General features: G+C 44.9%; 1 protein-coding gene across 1 annotated transcript; it reads right to left on the reverse strand.

Moving 5' to 3' along the window:
• Window positions 1–1,589: 1,589 nt before the first annotated feature.
• Window positions 1,590–16,578, reverse strand: LOC131293076 (zwei Ig domain protein zig-8-like). The gene is made up of 8 exons (XM_058321156.1): window positions 16,476–16,578; window positions 16,325–16,405; window positions 14,234–14,466; window positions 13,971–14,087; window positions 9,118–9,211; window positions 6,088–6,215; window positions 2,813–2,981; window positions 1,590–1,711 (listed from the first exon to the last, which is right to left on the reverse strand). The coding sequence occupies exons 1-8, from the start codon at window positions 16,576–16,578 to the stop codon at window positions 1,590–1,592; spliced, it is 1,047 nt and encodes a 348-aa protein (XP_058177139.1).
• Between the last annotated feature and the right edge of the window lie 5,971 nt (window positions 16,579–22,549).

The following is a 22,549-nucleotide window of genomic DNA, read 5'->3' on the forward strand; positions in this document are numbered from 1 at the left end:
GATGTTTTTTTTTCATTTCGTTGGGTTGTCCTTACCTAATAAAGAATCTAGTACACGTTATATGACATGGTTCAGCTTACATTGCACTACTGCACTGTCCTAGCCGTCGACGCACTCAATGTTTCTGTTTTACAGTATAAAGATATAGGAAAAAACTACGCCGGTTGCATAAATGCACCCGTCAGGAACATCGTCTTTCTTAGTTTGCTCTCATAAATGAATTATGCACAGAGAAGAGCTTTTTATCTAAAACAAAAACAAAACGATCTTAACCTTTTATGTGGAAAAGAATACCTGAATAATAAAAAATTAATTATAGCTATGGATGATTCTTTCGCCTTCCCAAAAGATCCCGTCCATCAACAAACCGACTTTAATTTATTTTCTTAGATTTTTTATACGTTTCCAACTTTAACCCTATGAAAAGTAAAAAACCAGCGCTAGACTCATTTCGAAATAATTTATCATCGAGTGGTTTCGCGGAACGAGTCCGCCACCATTGATCCTCCATTTTCTTCCATGGGCCCCGGTTTGGCTGCATGTTTATTCGGTTCTTTCTGTGTGTTCTTTTATTTTCCACTCCTTTGTTTGTCTTCAGCCCCATTCGATGGCACACAAACCTTCTCGAGTGAGCAACTTAGTTGCGCTCTCGTTTCGCCTTCCGCCACCATGCATCACGCCGCGGTGTGTTCCCTTGTTTGTTTAATTTTCTTTGTGATAAAACTCGTTCCATTCTACTTTACCCTTTTTCGATGCTCTTTTTTATGCAACCCCACAGCTCCTACCGCCAATCGGTTCGAAACAATTGCAAATTCAAATAGCGTTGTTTTTCTTCAGGAATTTATATTTACCCTTTCGTCGGGCTCGATTCACTGTTCTTGTTCTCTTGGGTTACTTCTTTTTTTATCCTTTTTAATGGTATCTAAGTGGTATTTCTTTCCACGCGAAATGACGGCTATTAAAAGTTTGAGGTGCCATGATTCCATTAATTACGTCAGCCAAAAAAGTTTCATTTACGCTTCAACACGATTTTCAAAAAATATATATCGGGAATTTCAAAGACAAAATTCTATACAATACATTCAAAATGAACATCATTGAAACGGTTGATTGGAAAACAAAACATTTTTTTTCTCGCGACTTTTGGTACCACGCAACAAGTACGTTGTTTTTGAAGTTGTTAATTGAAACAAAATTTGAGATGAAAACAAAAAAAAAACAAAGCAAAGATAACCATCCGTCCAATATCGAACATTTGATTGCATGCACCAATAAATAAATGTCGATCGTGTTTCGCACTTTTCATCGCATTACGCTGCGTTCGAATTGTGTTTCACGCTTCGCTACAACGCAGAAAGTTTCCGCTTTCTCATTTGGCCGCCCTTCGGCCATCAACTATTTCCTCTATTTACAAGGGTCCATTTGTAAGACCACCACACTGCACACTGATTGCAATATCAATTTCGTTCGGTTTTACATTTCGTGTTGACTTACAGCGATGCCGCGGTATTGTGAAAATTGTGTGTACTTTTTTGGCGGTTTTGTTTTACCCACCACTACCCACTCCGGCCGGTTAGAGGGAACGAGTTTTATCGGACACCGAGCCGTCCCCATCCGGATGATATCGCCATCAGTAGGAGGAAGAGCATCGTAAGGAGGGTCCGCTCGCCGCGTATCTGCAGTCCGCGCTGGATTGCCGCAGGATGTTCACCTACGGCGGTGGACGAGGAGGCGAACGAGGAGGACAGGGACGAGTGCATCGTGATGCAGGACACGCACGGTGGACCGGTACCAGCGGGTGGAAAGAAAAGATAGCAATAGATGGAAAATTATTTTGATAGCTTTTGCGGACGGTGGTTTTGTTTTCTCTCCTTTCCAGCAATCAATCCATAACGTTTCGGTTTTAGCTCGACACGATTCAGCGAAATACAATTTTTCTCGTTGAATTCAAAGAAATGCTTTTTCATCCAGCCGAATTGTGGTAAAAAATAAATTGCAGCTAAAACTCATAGTTCACGCAAGACCATTATTCAAAAATTTATACATGTTTGTATGTTATGTATATATATATATATATGTTTGAAATAGAAATCACAACACACCATGTTTGTTGCGCCAACCTGCTTAACTAATGGCACTCGATAATGATTCAACCGATTGTTCTTATCACGATCGGCGCAAACGTCGACACGAAGCGCCGGGCCGGAATTCAATAGCGAACTTTTTGCCGGGCGCAAACAAACATAAAAACCAATTAAACATTTTCCTACCCGTGTGCGAAACATTTGCGAACAACACAGCAACGCCAACATTCAACCGGCTCGCCGATGAAAAGCCAAATGTGGCCGGGCCCATTCTGCACGCTCTGGAACTCGCGCCGGAAAAGCACGATTCACGCTACGGTTGTTTGAGGTGTGGATGCGAAAAATCAAACCCAAGCGCCACCTCGCACCGGAAAAGTCACACCGAGCGCGTTCGTTTATTCTCGCGGGTTTTCCCCATTCGCGTTGCTATTCAAACACGGTGGAAATCATCAAAAACACCCACTTCAGCGCGATCGAATTGAGTATGCTTGTACGTACGTATGTGTGTGGGTGTGTGTATGTGTGCACTGGGAAAACCTAATTCGATTCGACTTTTGCAGGCAAACGCGCGAGTAATCAAAGAAAATCGACGCGCGGATGAAGCAAAAGCGCGCTTTGAGCCATCATTATCACCAACCTGCTTGGATGTCCCTTTCCACAGTTTTCCTCAGCCTCATCGGTGACTCTTTCTCTCTCTCTCTCTTTCTGTGTACCGCTTAGACACTTACCATTCAGCACGTGCACGTGCACGGTGGTGGGGTTGGCCGTCGACGGCAGGCACGTGTACTTGCCGGAGTCGGCGCTTCGGGCGCGCTGGATCAGCAGATAGGAGGTGGTGATGTCGCCCTTCTCCGTGATCACCGACACGCCGCCCCGTGGCGAGTCGTAATTAATTTCCTACAATCGAAAAAGGGCGAAAGAAAAACGGCGGCGATGAGAACACCCGGATCGGAGTGTATGTGTCTGAAGTGTTTAATTAAATTATCGATAACGGCCGAAATCGCAACACGCCACGCACGAAGATACGTCGTTGCACGATAGTCACGGTTCACGGCTTGGGGCTTGAGGACGTTGCAGAGCTAAGGGGAGTCGGAAACGACGTCGTTCCTTAGCGTATAAACACACTCCGGGATTCTCGAGTTGAGCGGAAAAACAAACACAACTAACTTTATTTTTGATCGTTTACATTTCCCCCCTTCACGCAAGGGAGCGCTGGGGAAAAGCTACGTGGGCTAGGCATTTCCGTTTCCATCAGAACTTTTTGAGTGAATCAAAGGTATGGAAACACGTAGGTGTGTGTGTGTATGTGACTGTTTTTCCTTACACTACGTGCCTCGACCGCTTTACTTCGACTAAGCACAAGCAGGACTTTTGCGGTTTGAAGGTACACAAAGTTTGCCCACGGGGAAGGAAAACTTGGCCGATCCTGGGTGGGAGGGAAGGTTAGAAGGCATGGGAGTGGGATATAAACTTGTGACAAAAATTCTGCTGCCGGCGTACTGGCGAAGCCATTCACCTTCTCAACGGATTTGCACGATACACGGATCACTGTTCGGCCGGAATGGTTTCGGGCTGGGGAATTTATTCAACACGTAATCTGCCGAATTTCTCGTTTTTGTTTATCTTTGCCTTCAATTTCACCGGTGACAGCAAAAGACGTGCTGCTGTAATTCAAACATCCGTTAAATCCTGCCGCCTTGGTTTGAAGTTTGTACGAAACAAAAATTACTTAAGCTAACAGATTCACTCGTGTACCATCATTAAGGGTTGCGTATCAAATCATCTGCGACAAAATATCGAATGAACATAAGGAAGTTTTTTGCCCAAGTTTATCTACGAGTTAAACGTGAACAAACAAAATTTGGCTCAAAGAGATGAAAAATGATTGAAGCTTTTAAATATCATTCAGGTAAACAAGATTTATCTAACGCTTCCTATCCTGCTTTTCAATTTTAAAGTACATTCATCTTTATTCAACACAAAGCCTCGCAATCTTTTGAGTTGTAGGTACAAGCTGAAGTACCTTTTCGGGCTCTGTCACTCATAGCAACGGTTTTCTACGAACAGATCAACCTTTGGAGTACCCCCGAAAGCCGATATTTAACATCCCACATTATGCATATTACACATGATGCATGTATTCTTTGGAAGCGGAAAGAAGTTGCGGTAAAAACAGGACCCCACCTAAACATCAGCTTCCTAACACCCTCAGACATTAAGTATTCCCAGGGTGAATGGATTTTGCTGCTGTTTTCCTCGTTGCCCTTTATTTTCTCCCACAGCGGGAGGTGTTCTTTCAACCAGATTGTTTTTCGTTCCTTCGGTCGCCGAAAATTAGGATGACGATGATCAAGCGGTGGAAAGCGACGCACCGGTAGCGTTTTGAAAAATCCTTCCGATACGTGGAGCTACTTAATGTAACACGCACAAGTAAGGCGAAGATGGGAGGAAACAAAAAACGACCTCCAAAAAGTGACTGCTTGGCATAAAACATCAATTCTTCTCCGCGGTGTAAGCCATCGTCATCGTGGTCCGGAAAACCTGTCGGCTGTTGATTGCATTTTAAAAATTCATTACTTTCACCGGGGTAAAAAATTGACAACAAAATCAGCGCAGTTGGGGAGCTCAGGGGTGGGGTTGTGGAACCCTTTCCGTGGCTTCCGGTTTTGGGGTAACCGGCACGCCAGATCAATGTCACGTTGGGGTTTCGGCGAGACGGAATGGTTGAAAGAGGATTTTCTAATATTTCAATTTTTAAAACATCTCTTTTAATTTGAGTCCCACACAAATACTGTAATTAAAAATTGATATTAAAAATTACGACACACGAAAACGTTTCATAAGATAACATTTTTTATGTATGGTTTAGAAATAACCGATAAGAAATAAATTCTATGCTGCCTCCCTCTAAGCTCCATTCTGTCCAATCACGTTTTGTCATGCCGTATCTTAAAACCATTATCCCATCCGGAGGCGGACTGCGTTGGCCCACAAAAGATTATTATATGCGGTGCCTCGATAACTGTTGTACGACTTCGGCTTTATCAGCAGAATGTGCTCGGGGTTGTCACAGCCATGCCGTAAACGTAACGAAAGTTTATCCCTGCCGGGCATTATCGAACGTACTCGACGGCGTTTACGGCTGATGGCACGGAACATTATCTCATACCGCACCCCTCGGGAGAGGGGGTGGGCGAGAGGGGGGGGAGGGGGGGGGGAAGAACACCCAAACCACCCGTCGCTTAACGAGCACTCCTATGTCCTAAGTCATATTTTTCTAGCTGAGGGTGATTTTCCCATGCCGGTTTTCGGTTCAACCCTTTCACGACTGATTTCCACCGAAAACGCAAAGAAAACCCCGAGCGCTCGCATAAGCCAATGAAAGGGGGGGAAGGGAACGTCAAAGACCGGCTTGCGTTGAGGGTTTTCCGGCTCTTGGGGTGGGAAAATCGGGCCCGAATGCTCGAGCTACGAGGCTTCGAAACAATATTTACCTTTGCCCGGCCCAAAAGCCAACCGAAGAAAGGTAAGGAAAAGGCTCCGGGAGAAAAGTGTCGATAAACAACCCTCTGCGCATACAAACAGGCACGAAGGCCTACGGTTGGGTCCGGGTTGCGTTCGGTCGACTACTTTCATGGGTTGCAGATCGATCAGACGGAGCTAGGGAGAGCTGGCTGGAATTTATGTTTCTTCCATCCTGGCGCCCTTTTCGTGCGGATTCCTCAAGATGGTTGCGTTCCGTCGAACCGTGCCGATCCTTCCCGGTCACTAATCAAAGGTAAACACAGGCGATTCGGATGCGGGCACCCGGGTTGACCATCGTCCCCGAAAACCGGCCGAGAGTTTCCCTTTTGCGAGATAACTTCGATGAGTTGCGATTTGCGGCCAGGATTATCGGTCGTTTCGTCTTCTTCCGTCGGGTGAATGGAAAGTTACGCACGGGGAAGGGGTGGAATAGATTTTCCATCCCCCCTCTCTCCATCCCCTTTTAGCAGATGCTTACCTCGCCGTTGTGCGTCCACTGGATGTGTGGTGGTGGTTCGGGCAGATGCTGCACGATGCAGGTCAGATTGACGGTCGAGCCGGTGTCGATGTACAGGTCCGGTCCTCCAACGATCGACGTCAGGGGTTCTGTGGGGGGAAAAAACGAGAGGAAAGAGGTTAAAGCGATCCCCATACGGGGATGATACGGGTGAGAAAATGATCTAGGTTTATTGCGTATCGGACGGCGCTTTGGGGCCGCTACTAAAGTGGCTCAAGATAATAATGCCTCATCGGCGAAGACGTATGGAACGGTTCGCATACTTATTGAAACAAAACGGGAGAAGGGGAGAAGGAGTGGAGATTTGTAAGGATCGCATCGCTTGATGCTTGATTAAGGTGCCCCGGGGGGGTGTCCGGGTCTATTTAATTGCGAGCCAGCTTTCACCGAGGGTCGATTTAATGTACCGACATAAATTACGCGATTTGCTGATTGTTTGATTTATTACAACCCGAAACACATGCTTTCCACAAACGGGGTAATAGTTTTTCGTCAAAAGGTACCCTTTCACATTCCATTTTGTAGGACAATGAAAGACAAATGTTTTTAATAATAATTTCCACCTCCTTCTAGAGTTGATTTACATCCCTTTTGGGCTGGAAAGATTGAAAACGCTAGTAAATTTCAAAACTAAATCAAATTAATTTTCCTCCAAAAAGGAAAAGGGGGCTTTACGAGCCCAACACCTAAATCCCTATCTCCAGAGGGTCCCTTTTTGCTGGTAGCTGTCAGATGATTTAACCTGCTATCATCGCTTATCGTATTGGCCGCCAGGGCTACCCTTCCGGTATCGGAACGTCACGATCGCTAGTAATGCTTATAGCTTTATGAAGGCCCTACTTCCTGCCCCCCCCCCCCCATCCCCCCCCCCCCCTTCCCCTCGGAAGTGGTACTGAATTAAGATCTTGCCCGGGTCAGTTCGGCGCTTCGGTGGGAGACCGTGTGACCTACATCGGCACCGGGCGCCTCCATCCGCGGGACGGGTTTAATTAAAACGAACGGAATATTTATCGTTGACGTAAAACGAAGGTCAGCAAAACTGTCATCTGATAACGAGGATACGTGTCTGCCTCCGTGCTACCGTTCGGGCCGGATGCTGCTACGGGTTTGGGATTAGTTTTTAACCTTTGCCCGTTGCGAACGGGCCAACCAAAACAAACGGAAGCAAGCGTAGAGCTACTCGGAAAATAACCAGATAGCGGATCGGGTGGTCCGAAGGGGAGAGAGAGAGAGAGAAAAAAACGACCCGGTCGTGGGAAATTTTCGGTGAGCGAAAGAAGATCAAGCACGTTACGTGATTCCGTTCTCGGAAGGCATTAAGATTTATTACGGTAGCACGGCCAATCATGTGGCAGCTGGTTGGTACATTATTTATTCAGCATTCACCTCGTACTTAGCCCTTCCTCTTCACGCTACCTTTTTCACGAGCTCGATGAAGTGCCGTGAAATTGCACAAAACTGGCAGTCCACAAATTTAGTGCTCCACGGCGAAGTTTGTGTGGGTGCATGTTGCCCGGGCCCGGTTAACGGAAAATGAACTGTTACAAAGTGCCGTAAAAAAACATGGGACCGTGGCAGTGGGGTTCTTTTGCGGGCGAGGGACGATTAACCCGCGCGGAGGAAGATTGAAAATGTTCCGTCCAGAAAATGTTTTATGTAAACAGAACGGCCCGAAAACGCCATTCGCACTCGTGGCGGTTTTGTAACGTCAACTTTGCCGATGATGGGCCTGATGACGTTGATAATGATGATGATGATGTGAATGATGATGGTGGTAGTACTGCTGCAAGTGAAAATGCGCTATCATGGAGCTTCTATCTACTTGGTGGCAGTTTTCAAAACGTTGCTTTTTCCCTATCGCGGTGTGGACCAGTTAAAGCAAGTGAAGACTTTATTAAACTAAAGCGTACTCTTTAATGTCTCCTTTTCCTGAGACTTTGAAAAAAACAAAAATGAAATGTATTCGGGAAGAAAATACTAGAGCAGGAGTCGGCATACATTTCATAATCAGGGGCAGATGATTAAAAATATACCGAAACGGTGGGCCGTATACCTTAAACGATGCATTAAATCATCATTTTCAATTTTGTACTAAACTATTTTGAATGGATTATGAGCTTTCTTAATAGTCAAGTTTCATTAAAATGGTGTTATCAAATAAAACATTTTAAATTTTATCATTAAACTGTTTCCATTTTTAGATCTTTCTCAAAATATAAACTTTAGTTTTTTGTACTGTTTATCAATCTCTTTAATTATACTTGAAATTTATCCCCTACTTCAATCATGTTTAAATAGATTGTTTTCAAACGAGTGACACCCGCCAGAATTTGGACGAGACTCTCGAGACTAGGAAATTTTAGAACGATCAATAATGCAAGTACACTAGAAAAAATCTAACAAAAAGTATACGAGGAAGTCACAGGCATTACATACTTCTTTCAACAATTTTAATTTTTATTTTTGTTACGAAAAACCAATCCAGACATCGTGAACAAATCAAAAATAAAATTTATATCGGGTTTTTGTATGAAGCACCAACATTTTCTTATGAGCCGGATAAAATTAGTTGGCTGGCCGGGCTTTGCCAACCCCTGCACTAGAGCACGGAAAATAAGAAGGATGTGAAAGACATTCTACACCCACTAATCAGGGAGGAAATGAATTTCGAGGATCCTTTTGTTTTGCCGTTCAATAACCTCGTAAAAGTGTGGCGTCATGCCGGTAAGTAAAAAAAGAGCCCCCCAAGGAAAAATGGCTAAATCATGCTTTGAAAAGACCACCGGGATCTCTCGACCGGGTTTGGGGAAAAAGGGACATGAAAATAATGGCTGAGACATTAATACTTCATCTCCCGTTCTACAAACGGATGTAACGGGGGCACAAGATAATCGCACACACTATAAAAATCGATACAACGGCACAAAAGAGGAAGAAATGGGAAGCAAAAAAAAATATGGAGAAAGGAAAAAAGAATGGAGGAACACTTACCAACGACGGACAGCGTCATCGAGTAGCCGACCGGAGGCGTCGTGGAGATCTGACACTCGTACACACCGGAATCTCGCTGCTGCGGGTAAAGGACCTGCGGAAATAGAATAAGGAAGGCACAAGGGAAGAGGACATCATAAAACGGTTCGATGACACCGTGACCGACCCACACAGGTACACAGGTGATAACGGACATCGGTGAGGGCGATAATAGAGTTGTCGAGTGTTTCGGCGCTCGCTTTCGTTTCGGTTTTCTGTTATCGTTCTATCAGCCGGTCATTGCGAGCCGGCCATTCCTGGAGTGTCTTATTCCACAGTGGCTTCCTTTGAAAAGCGTTATCATCCGATCGGCCCCTCGAGGAACCACACGTAGAAAACCTTCGACTACGACTTGGGTGCGCCTTGGGCGATGTTCGTCGATGCTCGCTCGACCCGGATCGGTTTCCGTTCCGCCCGTTGATTGAAGGATATAAAATGGCGTAGATTGGCCGGCTATCGAACGGCAGTTTTTTGAGGTTAGGATATCTTCACACCCCGATGATCGCAGCAGACACTGCCGACTGTGCCTTTCACGGACCGGGGTGTGCCCTCGAGAGGGCAACAATGAGCGAATGGTAGCGAAGATTATATCGGAAAGTCAAGAAAGCATTTTGTCGTTCCTCGAGCTTCGTTCGCTAGCGCTATCACACTCAGGGCGAGGTCAGCCATCTTCTCACCCTCCATCCGGAACTGGATGTGCCGGCTTCACCCGGTTCTGCTCAATCTCGAACCAGATCCTACAAATTCATTTTCCACCACCCTCCGGCAAGCTGAGAACTATCACAGAGACACGCACTCTAACCACTCGTTACGGTACTAATTGCTTGACCTCCGGAAGTGGAAAGTATGCAGCGCAACCTGCATCCACCGGCATCATCCGGGCGGGTTTCCGTAGCCGTTTCGTTCCGTTCCGTTCCGGCAGAAAAGGGCAGCCCCGGGGCAATTAGTCAGATCGTACCCGCCCGATAAGGTGGGTTTATTTTTGCACCATTAAAAACGAGAAGACGACCGGGACCGGGCGGACGGGGAACGGAACGGTTCCGGACCGTCGCTTATCGCCATCGGCCAAGACGTCCGCCGGGCCACCGGAAAACCGCTGATGCAGTGCAATAAGCAGAGCGGGCCACTCTTGCCAAGGTTGCCGGCATTCGTTGCGAGTGGCTCTGTCTTTCTAATTCGGTCTGTGTGTTTGCGTGTCAAGGAAGGACGAACAGCGGTGCGGGTTTTGTGGAGTGGGAGGTGTAAGTATCAATGCGGCCTCCAATGGGGACGAATGGCGAAAGGAAATAATTCAGAAAAATGCGAACTTTCCTACCCAACGAGGCAACAAAGTGTCTTCCGGCAAACAAGGAAAAGCAAGCGACGCTTGGTGAAGGAAAAACCGGAGGGGCCCGGCGTGGACTATAACACAGCAAATAATTAAGAAAGATTTGCAAACAAACCTCAGCCCCTCGCAACGCTCTCCCCGGCCAAGAAACAGCCAATGAAATTGTGGATTTTCATGGCCGGATAGCGCACAGAAATGGCAAAAATGTTCATGGTCATCGTCGTGGCCGTTGTTGCCGTCGTCGTTGACACATTTTGTCAATTTGCCGTTTCCGTCCTACCAATAATTGCATTAGGGAAGCACGGTAATGTCAGTGGCGCAGCATTTGTCTGCTTGGACTTCGTAACAAACGGTGGACGGAGAAGCAAAAATAATCTTTTTTGTTCCGGACACGCTGCTCATTTTTCGTCACGCTCACTTTGTGTTTAATGGCCCCCGCTTGTTTATGCGTGGCTGAGTTCTGGATATCTTTACAGATTAATACCATTTCTTATGATTACATTTCTGTAGTTCTTGGATTACGGTGAACTTTTACTGAAAGAAAATTTATAGCGAATTTAAACACTCTAGTTTTCCAGTGAGATTTTATATCTATGAAGTTTCTTTCCAGTTTATTTTTTAGTAAATTAAAAAAAGGTAACAAAACGCATTTAGATGATGTTTGAAACAAAATCTACTAATTTCTCAAAAGATATGTTAAAAAGCTTTCTTTTTTGGGCTGTCAAGACATTTAAATACAATTGTCATGACATACCTAGGTAATAAGAAGCCCTAAACTAAAGAAGATCAATGCTAATTTAAAAAGTTACATCATTTGTAAATTGCAAGTGTATTTGGATTGATTTAAAATAAATAAAAATTTACAGTATTGATTATTTATCTCGGTTTGCTTGATTGATCAATAAAATTTACTGTTTTATACAAGACTATTGCTTACAGTGAACTTCATAAAAAATTATATATCTATTGGGTCATTTACTTATTTGCATGTAACAACATAAATAATAGGCTATACTTTAATATTTATCTCATTTGTTAATCTCTTTTCATATATCCGAAAGCTACATATGTATGTCTTTACTACGAAACGGTTGAAGAAAAGGTTTAACTGGAACGCATAACCTTTTTCATAAACGTGAACTATTATTGTTGAAGATTCATATTATCCCTTATCATATGCCTGAGAACAAAGGCATCAAATGCAGGTAAAAAATCATCTGAAATAATAGATGAGACAACTTCGTCAGTAATTTCAATGAGATATTAGATGCCAGTCTGCGAAATTGATAAATAATTACTGCCGACTTTTAAAGTCGGTACCTTCCGTTCCTATCTTATCCAGGAAGATGGATTGATCGGATGGACACTGCTGAGCCTTAGGCCAAGCCGTCGTGTCGTACGGAGCGAGCAGATAATTTATCATTCACCCACACCGCGCCACCCAGCCAAGGTCGTCGCCTTGTAATCGTTGCCTGTTTATAATAGTTTTATTGGGCAACACGACCTTTGCCGCTCTTTTAAGTGGAAGTGAAACGATGACGGAAAACATAAAATGAAACCTTTTCTTCCCTTTTTTACAGTCCCTAGTTCCCTCCTCCCCTGCCTTCCCTCCAGGGGGCAAACGGATGATAGTAATTAAACTCTGGATAAACGCAACCCATTAGTCACACTAGATAGTGATTAATATTATTGCTGCCCTTCCGCAGTCGGCGTCATTATCTGGCAGTCGTCTCGGAGGCTACTTTCCATTTATCTTGGTCCCGTTTTCCCGAATCTGTTCGGTCGCGCGGTTTCCAATCTCTAAAAGAGTGTGTGTTTGTTGTTTTGCTTCATTTCGGTCGCTCTTTAATTCGCCAACGCTCGTTTTATTCGTTCATTTATTTTAGTGGTTTTAAACCATCCGAATTTGTAGTGTTTCTTGGAATAGACAAACACTCACATCAAGTGCACTCGAAGCGCCATGAAGGATGCGCTCGCTGAATCGTGTCCTTTTTAGCATTCCAAACCACGACACCAACGTTGTACCCATTTTCCCCGGAAAAGGGCACGTTCTCGATCACTTTCCAGTCCATTTCCGCTAATCATCGCGCAAGAGCTTTCCCACGGCCGTGGCGGTAGAGAAGTGAAAAACCAATAGCAGCATAAAAGTATTTTGACGGCAGCACAAATTGCGAATGCGGCATTTTCCTCGGGCGGTACGAGAAAAATGAAATTGTGCACAATTTTTCTCCCCTCGCCGGTTTCGAACAGCCGGATTTGGTTCGCCTCGGGCGTGGTTCAATATTTATCACATCTGCGGCAGAATCCTCCTTCTTTCGCGCTTTCCCCAAGTACTTACTTAAGCCGGCAAGTTCCTCTCTTCCCGTTCGAGCTCCGGGCGAAAATAACGCTAATAAATTAACCGATAAACATCTTAAACGAATCCGAAGGACTTTGCGTTCGTAGCGGTTGTTTGGAGAAAGCTAGTGGTTCGCTTACCGTGCGGAAGGACGGGTCGTGTCACGTAAAGGGTAGATTAGAAAATTGGCCAAGTGTCAAAGAAGTCACGTCCCCGTTCTCCCCCTCCCTCCTTGAAAGGAAGCTGCGAAAACTGGCAGCCAATTTCTGCCTGCAACAATATTGTGCTTATTCGCGTTCGGTGAACATTTAATAAATGGTGTAATTTCTTCCTTCCAACGCGCAAGACGAACGACCTTGTTTTTCGCTTCAAACCTGCTCGCTTTAAGCACACACACACACTTTAAGAGAACGGTATGGATTGAAACTTGAGCTCCGGATCCTCGGTGCGGGAGGACGGTTGCCCGCTTCGATCACCGCACACCGATATGGTGCCGCGTAATTAATGTTTCCCCAAACAATCGTCATTAAGGGAAGCGATAAGAAACTAATCTACCGAAATCCATCTGTGGTTTTCTTCCATCCGGCGCTTACCGGGTAGCTGGTTAGATGATCTATTTCTTCCCGTTTCCGGCCCCACCGTGCCACGGGACCCCTTCCCATTGGTGAGATTAAACTCGAAACGGATCCCTCCGAAACCCTTATTGGACCGATCGGTGCCTGTTTGGGGATTATTACACGCGTATTCGGAAACTGTCGTTTGTTTAAGGGCACCCTGTTGCGCTGATACGCTCGGCTGTAATACAACGCATCGTTACGCGTCCTCTTGCGTAAGGGTTAATTTTCTGCCAGCTTAAATTCAATTTATTTTTATCGTTCTCATTACGCGTTACCGAACCGGAAGGTACGTGGGCAAACAGAGCGCACAAAAGCGGTTGTCGTACACTTGGAACTGTTCGACCGCTGGCACGTTGTAATTACCATGTCTCATGTCTATCTCCCTTCCAAACAAAAAATCCCCGGAGGTTTCGAGGAAGCAGGTGAAAATGTTCACGGATAGACCTCTTGGCCTGGGGTCCTTCTAATCCTATGCTCGTGGTATTTACTTTTTTCTTTTCCTCGTTTGGATCGTCGCACTTTTCACACTCACCTTCAGCGACCAGTCGTCGAGCTGCGCGTTATGTACACTCTGGTAGCGCTGGTCCGAGGTGTAGGTGGCCTTTCCCACCGTCAGCAGGTGCAGATCCCGGTGCCGGATCCAGGACACCTTGCGAGGGAGGGAAGGAAGAGAATGACAGCGGAAACGGAACGGGGGGAGAGTTTTAATTAAATCATTCTAATCAGAACCCCTCTCGGGAGGGAATCCCACCCGGGGGCCAGAAGGGCTGCACCGAGGGAGGTGATGTGACTTACCGTCCGGTTGCCCAGGTTTCGGACGCGACAGTTCAGGTAGGCCGTGTTGCCGACCAGTGCGGTGACGTTACGCGAGGCGGATATGTCGAAGTACGGACCCCGATCGAGCGGGTTTTTGACAACGTCATCGTCCAGCTCGTTCTCATCGAAGGAGGACGTTTGGAAGTAGTGCTTCGGCGGTGTGTACGTGTGCGGCTCGTCGATGTCCATCGTGTAGGAGCAGTGAAGGCGACCTATCGAAGGAAAACAGAACGAGAAACTCAATATTGTGTGCTCTATAGCAATAGAGAAAAAGTCTTTTCAATATTAATAAGCAAAGGCTTGAATGAGATGCCGCAGTAGAAATTAATTTTATCCTTCCGTTCACTTCATATTGAATTTTTTCTGAATGAAAAACGTGGTGTTAAAGAAAAAGAAGGCGGTTTTTCTACGAATATTTTTATTATAACGCAGAAAGATCTGCGTTTTATGCTTTGTAGAAGATGAGTAGAGGATGAAACATAGCAGGAACAAATATAAAATATAGCGTACTGAATTCAACTTGTTCAAAAAACGATTTTCTCAGGATGTTCTCTTCTATTATAAGGTGGAACTCCAAGCTCAGCATAACATAATGTGAAGCAAAAATTTTATATTGAGACGTTTTAGACTAGACTTTTTTGTCAATTTGCTTGTCTTTGTTAACCCCTTCAAAGTCTCAGCGGTTTTTGGGACTTTTGTGATTTAGAATACCGTGTCAAATTAGGTTCAATTGCATCGATTAATATAACATAAATGAATAAAAATGAACAAACATGTATAAACGAGAACCAACGTCGAACAACGAAGATTGAAACGAGACGAGTGACAAAAACTGCCAGAGCAACATTGTTAAGGAGTTAATTTAAAATATACATGCAAGAATTGATTTCAAACACAATAATTATTGCAATACTTGTCTTTACTTCAACTCAATTGAATATTTTAAACAGTTTTGATGCAAAATATATCAAGGAAATAAAAGACTTTAAAGAGCCTTTCAAAAAAATTGGAAAAGTATTCGATTACCGAAACCCGACAAAAAGACATCTCATCTTTTGCAACTTTGTGCCTCAAATAACTGTTGCAATAAAACATAATAAAACTTTATGTCTGTTCTACCTGCAGAAGCTCAATGTAACTTGATGCGAAACTTTTTAGCTGCTACGTCCTTATTCCGCCCCGGGATGCTGGAAGGCTTCACGCGTAACGTGCTTTCTGACACGTTCCTTAATTTACGTGAATTTAATACTACCACGTGCGGGAAGCAAAACCATGAGCATCGTGGCCTATCCCACGTAACAGCACTCGACCGTCAATTTCAGCCCCGACATCGGAACCGGGATGTACGTTTCTTCGGGAAACTTGTCGGATTATTTTCCCTACACACGGAACTACTTCGTACGCTAGACGGTACGCTGTAGTGGGCTGCCTGCAGGCATGAAGTAGGCACCGAGCCGCCGTTCGTGACGTGTGTGTGTGTGTGTGTGCAGGGAGTGCACTGGTTTTCAAATTAATTTCATTTCCCAACAAAAACGTTTTGCACCGGGGCGGAACCACTGTAAACTACTCCGCTCGCCGAAGGCTCGAACGAGGAGCTGGAAGTGGATAGATCATGATGCTTGGGGGTGGGGGGTGGCCACATTTTGTGAAGAAACACGCCCGCAAAGACAAAGTAGCGAGCGGGTGGCCGACGGGAGATGGTTGGAGCCTCGAAATGAAACCGTGCGAGCGCGCTCGTAGCCGGAAGGCGCCAGGCCGTACGTCGGTGTTATTAGTGAAAATTGCTAAACCACAAGAAGCCGGCGGTGTTGTACGCCGTTTGCAGCCATGAGGACAATGGGCCGAGCACGGACGTGCGAAAAGGAGGGTCCCTGGTCTCGGGTGGGTACGAAAGCCGCCACCCAAAAACGAGAAGCTGGGAAAAAAAATCTCGAAACTATTCAACCTACTTTCCGGGGAAAGAAAGCAACAACAGAGAAAGAAGCAAGTATAGCATAACAACGGCAAATCATAAGGCCCTCGCCTAGGATCGTACCACGCGGTGGAACCGGTGTGGATAGCTGTACTTACCGTAATTTATATTTAAAATAATCATCACTACCGCTAGCTGCCTCATAGTTGCTGCTAGTTGTTGGCCACGGGCGTCATACTCTGCAAGAGGGAGGAAAAAAATATATTAACACAAAAACAGTTGACTCAGGTGCGGCGGCGGCCTTTCAACTGGGAGTACAGCCGTCGTTGGCCAAAAGTCCTTTTGAAACATGGCACATCCGCTCGACCTCATCGGACACGGTGTACACGTTTGTTCCACTTAGTTTCTCCATAGGTGCTTTCTTTTTTGTTTTCGGTGGAGATCGTAGCAATCCAATTTACCCTGGACCGCCAACTTGATCCATTTACGTGATGAAAAAGAGCCGGACATACCCAATCGTGGATTGCAGCAAGCGCCGAGGAAGAAAACGCACCGAAATAAAACGAAAAGCTAACCACAGTTGTTGCACAGTAAGCAGTGTTCAGCGCTTCAGGTGACCGTTCCCCCGAAGAAAGCCTGCGGGATCGTTTGGCATTAAACGTTGTCCCGAAGTCAGCGCTCAGCCCAAAACAGAACCAGGAGCTTGTACTTTCTCTTCAGTGGAAAATCTCGCCAGAAAGTTTTCCTTTAACGCTTTGCATAATGGAATTGTTTAATGCAACAAAGAAATTACCCACAAAGTCAGTCCGGTACAAGCTGTGCGCCTTGGGTCCTACGACAACTTGGAGAATGTTCTCCACTTGCAGCGCGCCGGGACGACGTAATCCGAACGAGCCCGCTGTGGTCTTTAAGTATTTGTGTAGCTTTCGTACACCGAGAGTACGTTTAATACGTAGCTCAGGACGTGGCAGAAGAATGGCACCATCAAGTGGTACACAACTTTTCTTTGGGTGAAAAACAAGAGGAAAAACAACACAACAAGCCTCAAGTGGTACGCACGAAACCGTCTTAAGTTACAGGAGTTTTCGGAGCGAGAGGAGTTGGTTCTAGGAGCTGTGACCGACTCGACGTTGGCCTCAAACAACGCAACTTACACACCTACACACGTGCACGAGAAGAAAGACAGGCGAACGCTGGAATTAGGTCCTTCCATAAACGCACGGTCGTGCGTCTCCCGGACGCTTGACGAAAAGAATCCTGAAGCCTAAAAATAGAAGACTAACGGGCCTATTTTCAGCTTTTCCGTATGTGCACCGAAGCTCCGAGCGTGAAAGCTAATTTTTCATTAAGTCAACACGGTGAAGGCATGACGAAAAATGTCCTCGTACTCGCCGTGAACGGATGGATGAACTTTTTTTCCGAGCCACGAGATAACTTTCACCATCATCATCAGCCGCTGGTAGTGGTCGGAAAACAAGGTAAGTTTCGGATTAGTTTCATTATTTTCTTTTCTTTTCTGTACGTGGAACGTATTTTTGTGTTCGCTCCGGTACGCGGAACCCCGGGGTTTGCCTTATGTTGGCGCGTCCGTTGGTGGAACGGGAAGAGAAAAGCGTGCTGCATGACACAACACCCCATCCGCAGCCCGTACCAAATCCTCTACTAATTAGTGCCATTTCGAACGCAGTGGCCCGCTGTCTGCATCTCGTACAAGCTGGTGATGGAGAGTCGGCTTTGTGCTACTTCCTTCAGCTACTTCAGTCACTTGCCCGGGAAATGATGGTGACATCGGGTCCGACGCCACCGAATAGAGCGGTTCGCGGATCCTTATCGCTCGGCTCGGGTCCTTCGCAGCGAAAATGGGCAAAAGTTTTCCCACCGCGCACCACGGCTCAGGTTTGTTTGTTCATTTTGTCGCATCAAATTTTCGGCCTTACGATGGTTATCTGCAGGTATTTGGCCGATGCGGACCTACTTCGATCGACTTCGGCCCGGAACACCAAGGCTGAAGTTCAATTACTTCGGTTCGGTGTTGTTCCTAAGCAAGTGTCTTCAAGGGACAGCCCATCCAATGGTGTTTGTTGGAAACATTTTGCCCTAAAATGGTGGAATGCGTTGAGCGTGTTACCAACCAAGTACCGCTAAGGAGACCAAACTTCACCCAGAACTGTGCATCCTTTCGTCGGACGGACTGTCCAAAACCTCCCAAGGGTAAAGGCAGCGAGGCGAAAACTTCATCCGCCAGCATCTACGATGCAAAACAACGGACGTAATGGACACCTGAAGTTTGGATCATCCTCCGAGACTATTTGATCTTGTGTCTGCTTTTCTTGGCGTTCACAGGAAAACATGCCCGTCGATCCAACGACCGGAGCAGTTTATGCTCCAACCATTAACTCAATGCTGGCAAGTGGTTTGCCGGGCTTAGCAGCGTCAGGACCTTGCCCTTCCCTCGAAGGGAAATGCGTTGTGCAGTGCCCGGCGATGGTGTTTGGAAGTTTATAATTCTTGCGTCAAGCGTCAAACCACATTCTCGGTGCCAAGGTGGTGGAGCCGGGGCAAGAAAATTGTTATGTGTTGCAGAAGCAGGAGAGAGCATTACAGAATAATTAAATTGTCATGCATGTTTTGTACCGACGCGCACACACTGATTAGGTGTGTGAGCTCGTCCGGGAGCGTTTCTTGTCTTTCGAGCGTGTCGTTCAACACGCTCTTCATCGGCAAGTCTTCCAAGGAGCCCGCACACCCCGTAGAAGATAATCGATTTTCTATCTTTCACCACCGGCAAGGCACCGACGGAATGAGTTGCCTTCCACACGGTCGGCTGCACGCTGGTTTGCGGGACGATGGTGGAATCGATCCAAGAGACACTCTCGACACGACCGAAGTAAGATGCTTAATTAAGAAGACAGCTGACAATCTCTCCGACCAGGGAGACGCCCGGCTGGGTGGGAAGAAAAACTACTGCTGAAAGGATCAGTACCGGTCGTTTTCTTCTAACCACCACCTGATAAAGTCATTAGGGTGTTCCTTTGGCTATGACATTCCACTCCATTCACCTCCGCTGAATCTAAGCACGTCTTGGACTGTGATAGTTGTCGAAGTGTTGGCAAAGTACGCTCCCTTCTATGGTTTGGTTTTTGCTATTCATTCTACCTCGAACCAGGTGTCCTCAGGCGTATCGAAGGGTGGTCTGATTGAAAAGTGCATTACGATGCAATAACCAACCGGATCAAGTATGCACCGTTCACACAGGTGCTAGGTTTTTGTTAAGTAATATTGAGAACATGACATGACTTTCGTCGATTGGGAGTGTTTTTGCAAAACAGTACTATCTGAATTGTCGATTGTCTCTCCCAACTCTAGCTCATCATTTATTTGTGACATTAAATTAAAGTCAACAAAATGCTGAAACTAATAACAAAAACACCATAATGAGTTATTAAACCAACGATTGTCGGCCAGCACGTAAAAGGCCCGAAGTAACTTTTGCTGATTAAAAAGTAATTTCTATTTTGCCGCAAATGTAGCTGCATAATCCCAAAAGTATAGCAATAATTGTTTTGATGGCTCATAAAACATTCGTTGTGTATGTCGAAACTACCCTACACGGTTATCCTGACACAAAAGGAAAAGCAGCATCGAAATGAGGCCGGCATGTTGTCGATGACAAAATAATTGAATTAATTGTTCACAACACGGCGATAATGAGTTTTATAATTTATGATTCCAATGAACGTGACAAGTTAGTGTCCCATACCCGCTCCCTTTGGCAGTGATTGTGCGCTTGTGGTTCACTACCAGTGACCGGTCATAAACCATTTCAAAAGGATAACGCGAAGGAGTGTGTACCGATCGTTTGTGTTCGTGCATGAGCGGAAGGGGGCTTGTGTTCGTTTAAATAATGGAAGAACCCTCATCAGAGGACAAAACTTTACTGTTGTTGCTGCTGCTGCTGAAAGCGTCCCTTTCGCGCTCGAGCGACCACGTGGGTGCAGGTTGTCCCGCGTGACCCCACGTTGGCACACAAACAGGTGAATCGTTTAAGCTGGAATTGTTTATGGGCACGTGTCGACCGTTAATGCCCTTCCGGAAAGTGTTTTAAGCAGCTGACAATAACAGCACGGGAGCTTTTCCCAACAAAACAAATATGGCGCCCGCTCGCTTACTGGAATTACACTACAAAAGCTGGAGGAGGGGGGTTGACAGGGCGACTAAACATCTCCCGCGCTCAGCTGGGGGGCCCTTTGTTAGTCAAATGAGCGCATGTTTATTACGTGCTGATCATGTAGTGCAAGCCGGCAGAACAATGGAACTCACACAACTAGTAAATTTGAGAGTTCCGGAAAATTGTTCGCGAAACAAGAAACTCAATCAATGGAAGCTTTTAAACCCTTTGTTTGGCGTTGAACCAAACATTACTTTGGTTTCCCGCATGTTCCTGCCAAAAACTAATATTATACAAAATAATATCGTAAATAAAATAAGTTTTATCAGCAGCTCCACGTAGAAAACATACGTAATACGTATTCAAAACATTACAAGTGTATGCAGTAATGGGAAGTTTATCATTTGATATTTGCAAACCAGCTTCCAACATTGCCTAGGTCCATATTTATCCTTACATTTTGATACCCTTCCGTATGAATAATTTTACTCCAGCTTACATTCCCAGGAACGGTTCCCATCCGAAACCGTTTATAAGCTCATTATTATTCCGTCCATGACTTCACTGCCGTTTTTATTGCCAAATCCAATCATCCCGGCCATGTTTCCCAGTAATCTGTAGCAGAATAATCACATTCAGGGATTTTCTGTTACAACAAGAAAAAACCAAACAAACAAGCCTAAAGGTCTAGGGTAAAATTCTAGATCTATTCCGATTCCCCGAAAGAAGTTTAGGACACGACTTGAACTCAAACAAATCCCGACCTTGTGTTCCCTTTTTTCCTTTGATGAATTGCGCTTCCGGAGTGGTCGATTAAATTTTTTATACGCTTCTTGTTAAAGCATCGATCTCCGTTTAACAGCAACGGAATGTTTCTTGTATCCCTAATGGGACCTTTTCGGGGATACTTAATACTTTCCAGTCCTAGGACAAGGGTTTAACATTCCATACCGTTTAACACCTCATCTAGTGGTGGTGTTTAATGGGATGTTTCGTGCGGGTGTGAAAAACCAATGTACGAAAAAAGGGATGATTTTGTGTTCTTTTCATCGTTTTTGCTGGCAACCGTGGAGTTCGTGAACTTATTGGTTCTTGATTGTTACATTTTATCACTGAGCTATTTTCTGCATCAGTTTCAAGTCATTTGTGTTGTCATTGGAATAACTTTATCATTTTGAGTATGTCCCTAGATAAAATAAAACATTAGCTTCAGTAATCATGGTCTGATCAATGTAGATCATTTAACAAAACAATGGTTTTCCATTTTCCAATTCACTGTAACTGCTACACAAAAAACGATTTCCTAGCAACAAATAAACGACACACCCGCATTAATCAATTTCATCATCAATACCATTAAAAGCACCACAATGATGTGCATACTTCAAAGAGTTTCCACCCGGTGCGTTGTTTATCATTGTGTGCGAAATTCCATATAAATCCACATCCTCCGTTTTGCAATCGGTGGATGCGACCGAACCGTATCCTCTCTGGAATTATCGTGCGACGCAGGATGTAAAGTTTATTATGGAGAGTTGTTCCACGAATTTTGCACTAGATGGCTTGTATTGTATGGTTGGCTTGCGTTTGATTCGCTATTTGCGTTATTTGTTTATCAGTCACCCCCGCCATTTCTTATCATCTCTATCTTCATGGAACCGTGTTGTGTAAGAACGACTTCTGTACAGGGTTGCTCCACAAATCTCTTTCCGTAGATTAATCATTCAGTTATATTCCCTTCAGGGATTAATACCACAAGCAACGGTAAACATTTAAGCCTAAATGCAACCGAGGCAATCTATTTCATTCCGTGCATCTTCTCTTTCAATCTTTTTTTCAATACTCCAAATGTAAGGCCATTTGCCTAAACAAATGTTTGCAATAAACAACGTTCACCAGGATTATGGAATCTTGGGCGTCCTTTAATCAAAATTTACGAATTTTGAATGTTTTTGAAAAAAAAAACAAACAAAGTTACGGCAAAACAGCTTTAAAATAATATTGAAACTGTTCTTTCATTCAGGAAGTATAACATATCGTTGCATCATTAAAATTGCAGGAGAAGTGTGGATAAACACCCTTGGAGATAAACCCTTCACCCTTGGAGATAAAAACTGAACGTTTATTTCTTTTCCAAACAAACCAAAAAAAAAAAAGTTAATACCTTTATCTCTGCTTTCGGAAAATCATTTATTCCAGCTGAACACTTGCTTCG

Source organism: Anopheles ziemanni, chromosome 2, assembly GCF_943734765.1.
Source record: "Anopheles ziemanni chromosome 2, idAnoZiCoDA_A2_x.2, whole genome shotgun sequence".
NCBI classification, from domain to species: Eukaryota; Metazoa; Arthropoda; class Insecta; order Diptera; family Culicidae; genus Anopheles; species Anopheles ziemanni.

Excerpts from the sequence above, each read along its gene's own strand:
- LOC131293076 (XM_058321156.1), bottom strand. The coding sequence starts at position 16,578 with ATGGAGAAACTAAGTGGAACAAACGTGTACACCGTGTCCGATGAGGTC. Across the intron at positions 16,406-16,475 it reads CAACGACGGCTGTACTCCCA|AGTATGACGCCCGTGGCCAA; the intron begins GTTGAAAGGCCG and ends TCCCTCTTGCAG. Across the intron at positions 1,712-2,812 it reads GCACGTGCACGTGCTGAATG|GTGAACATCCTGCGGCAATC; the intron begins GTAAGTGTCTAA and ends CCACCGCCGTAG.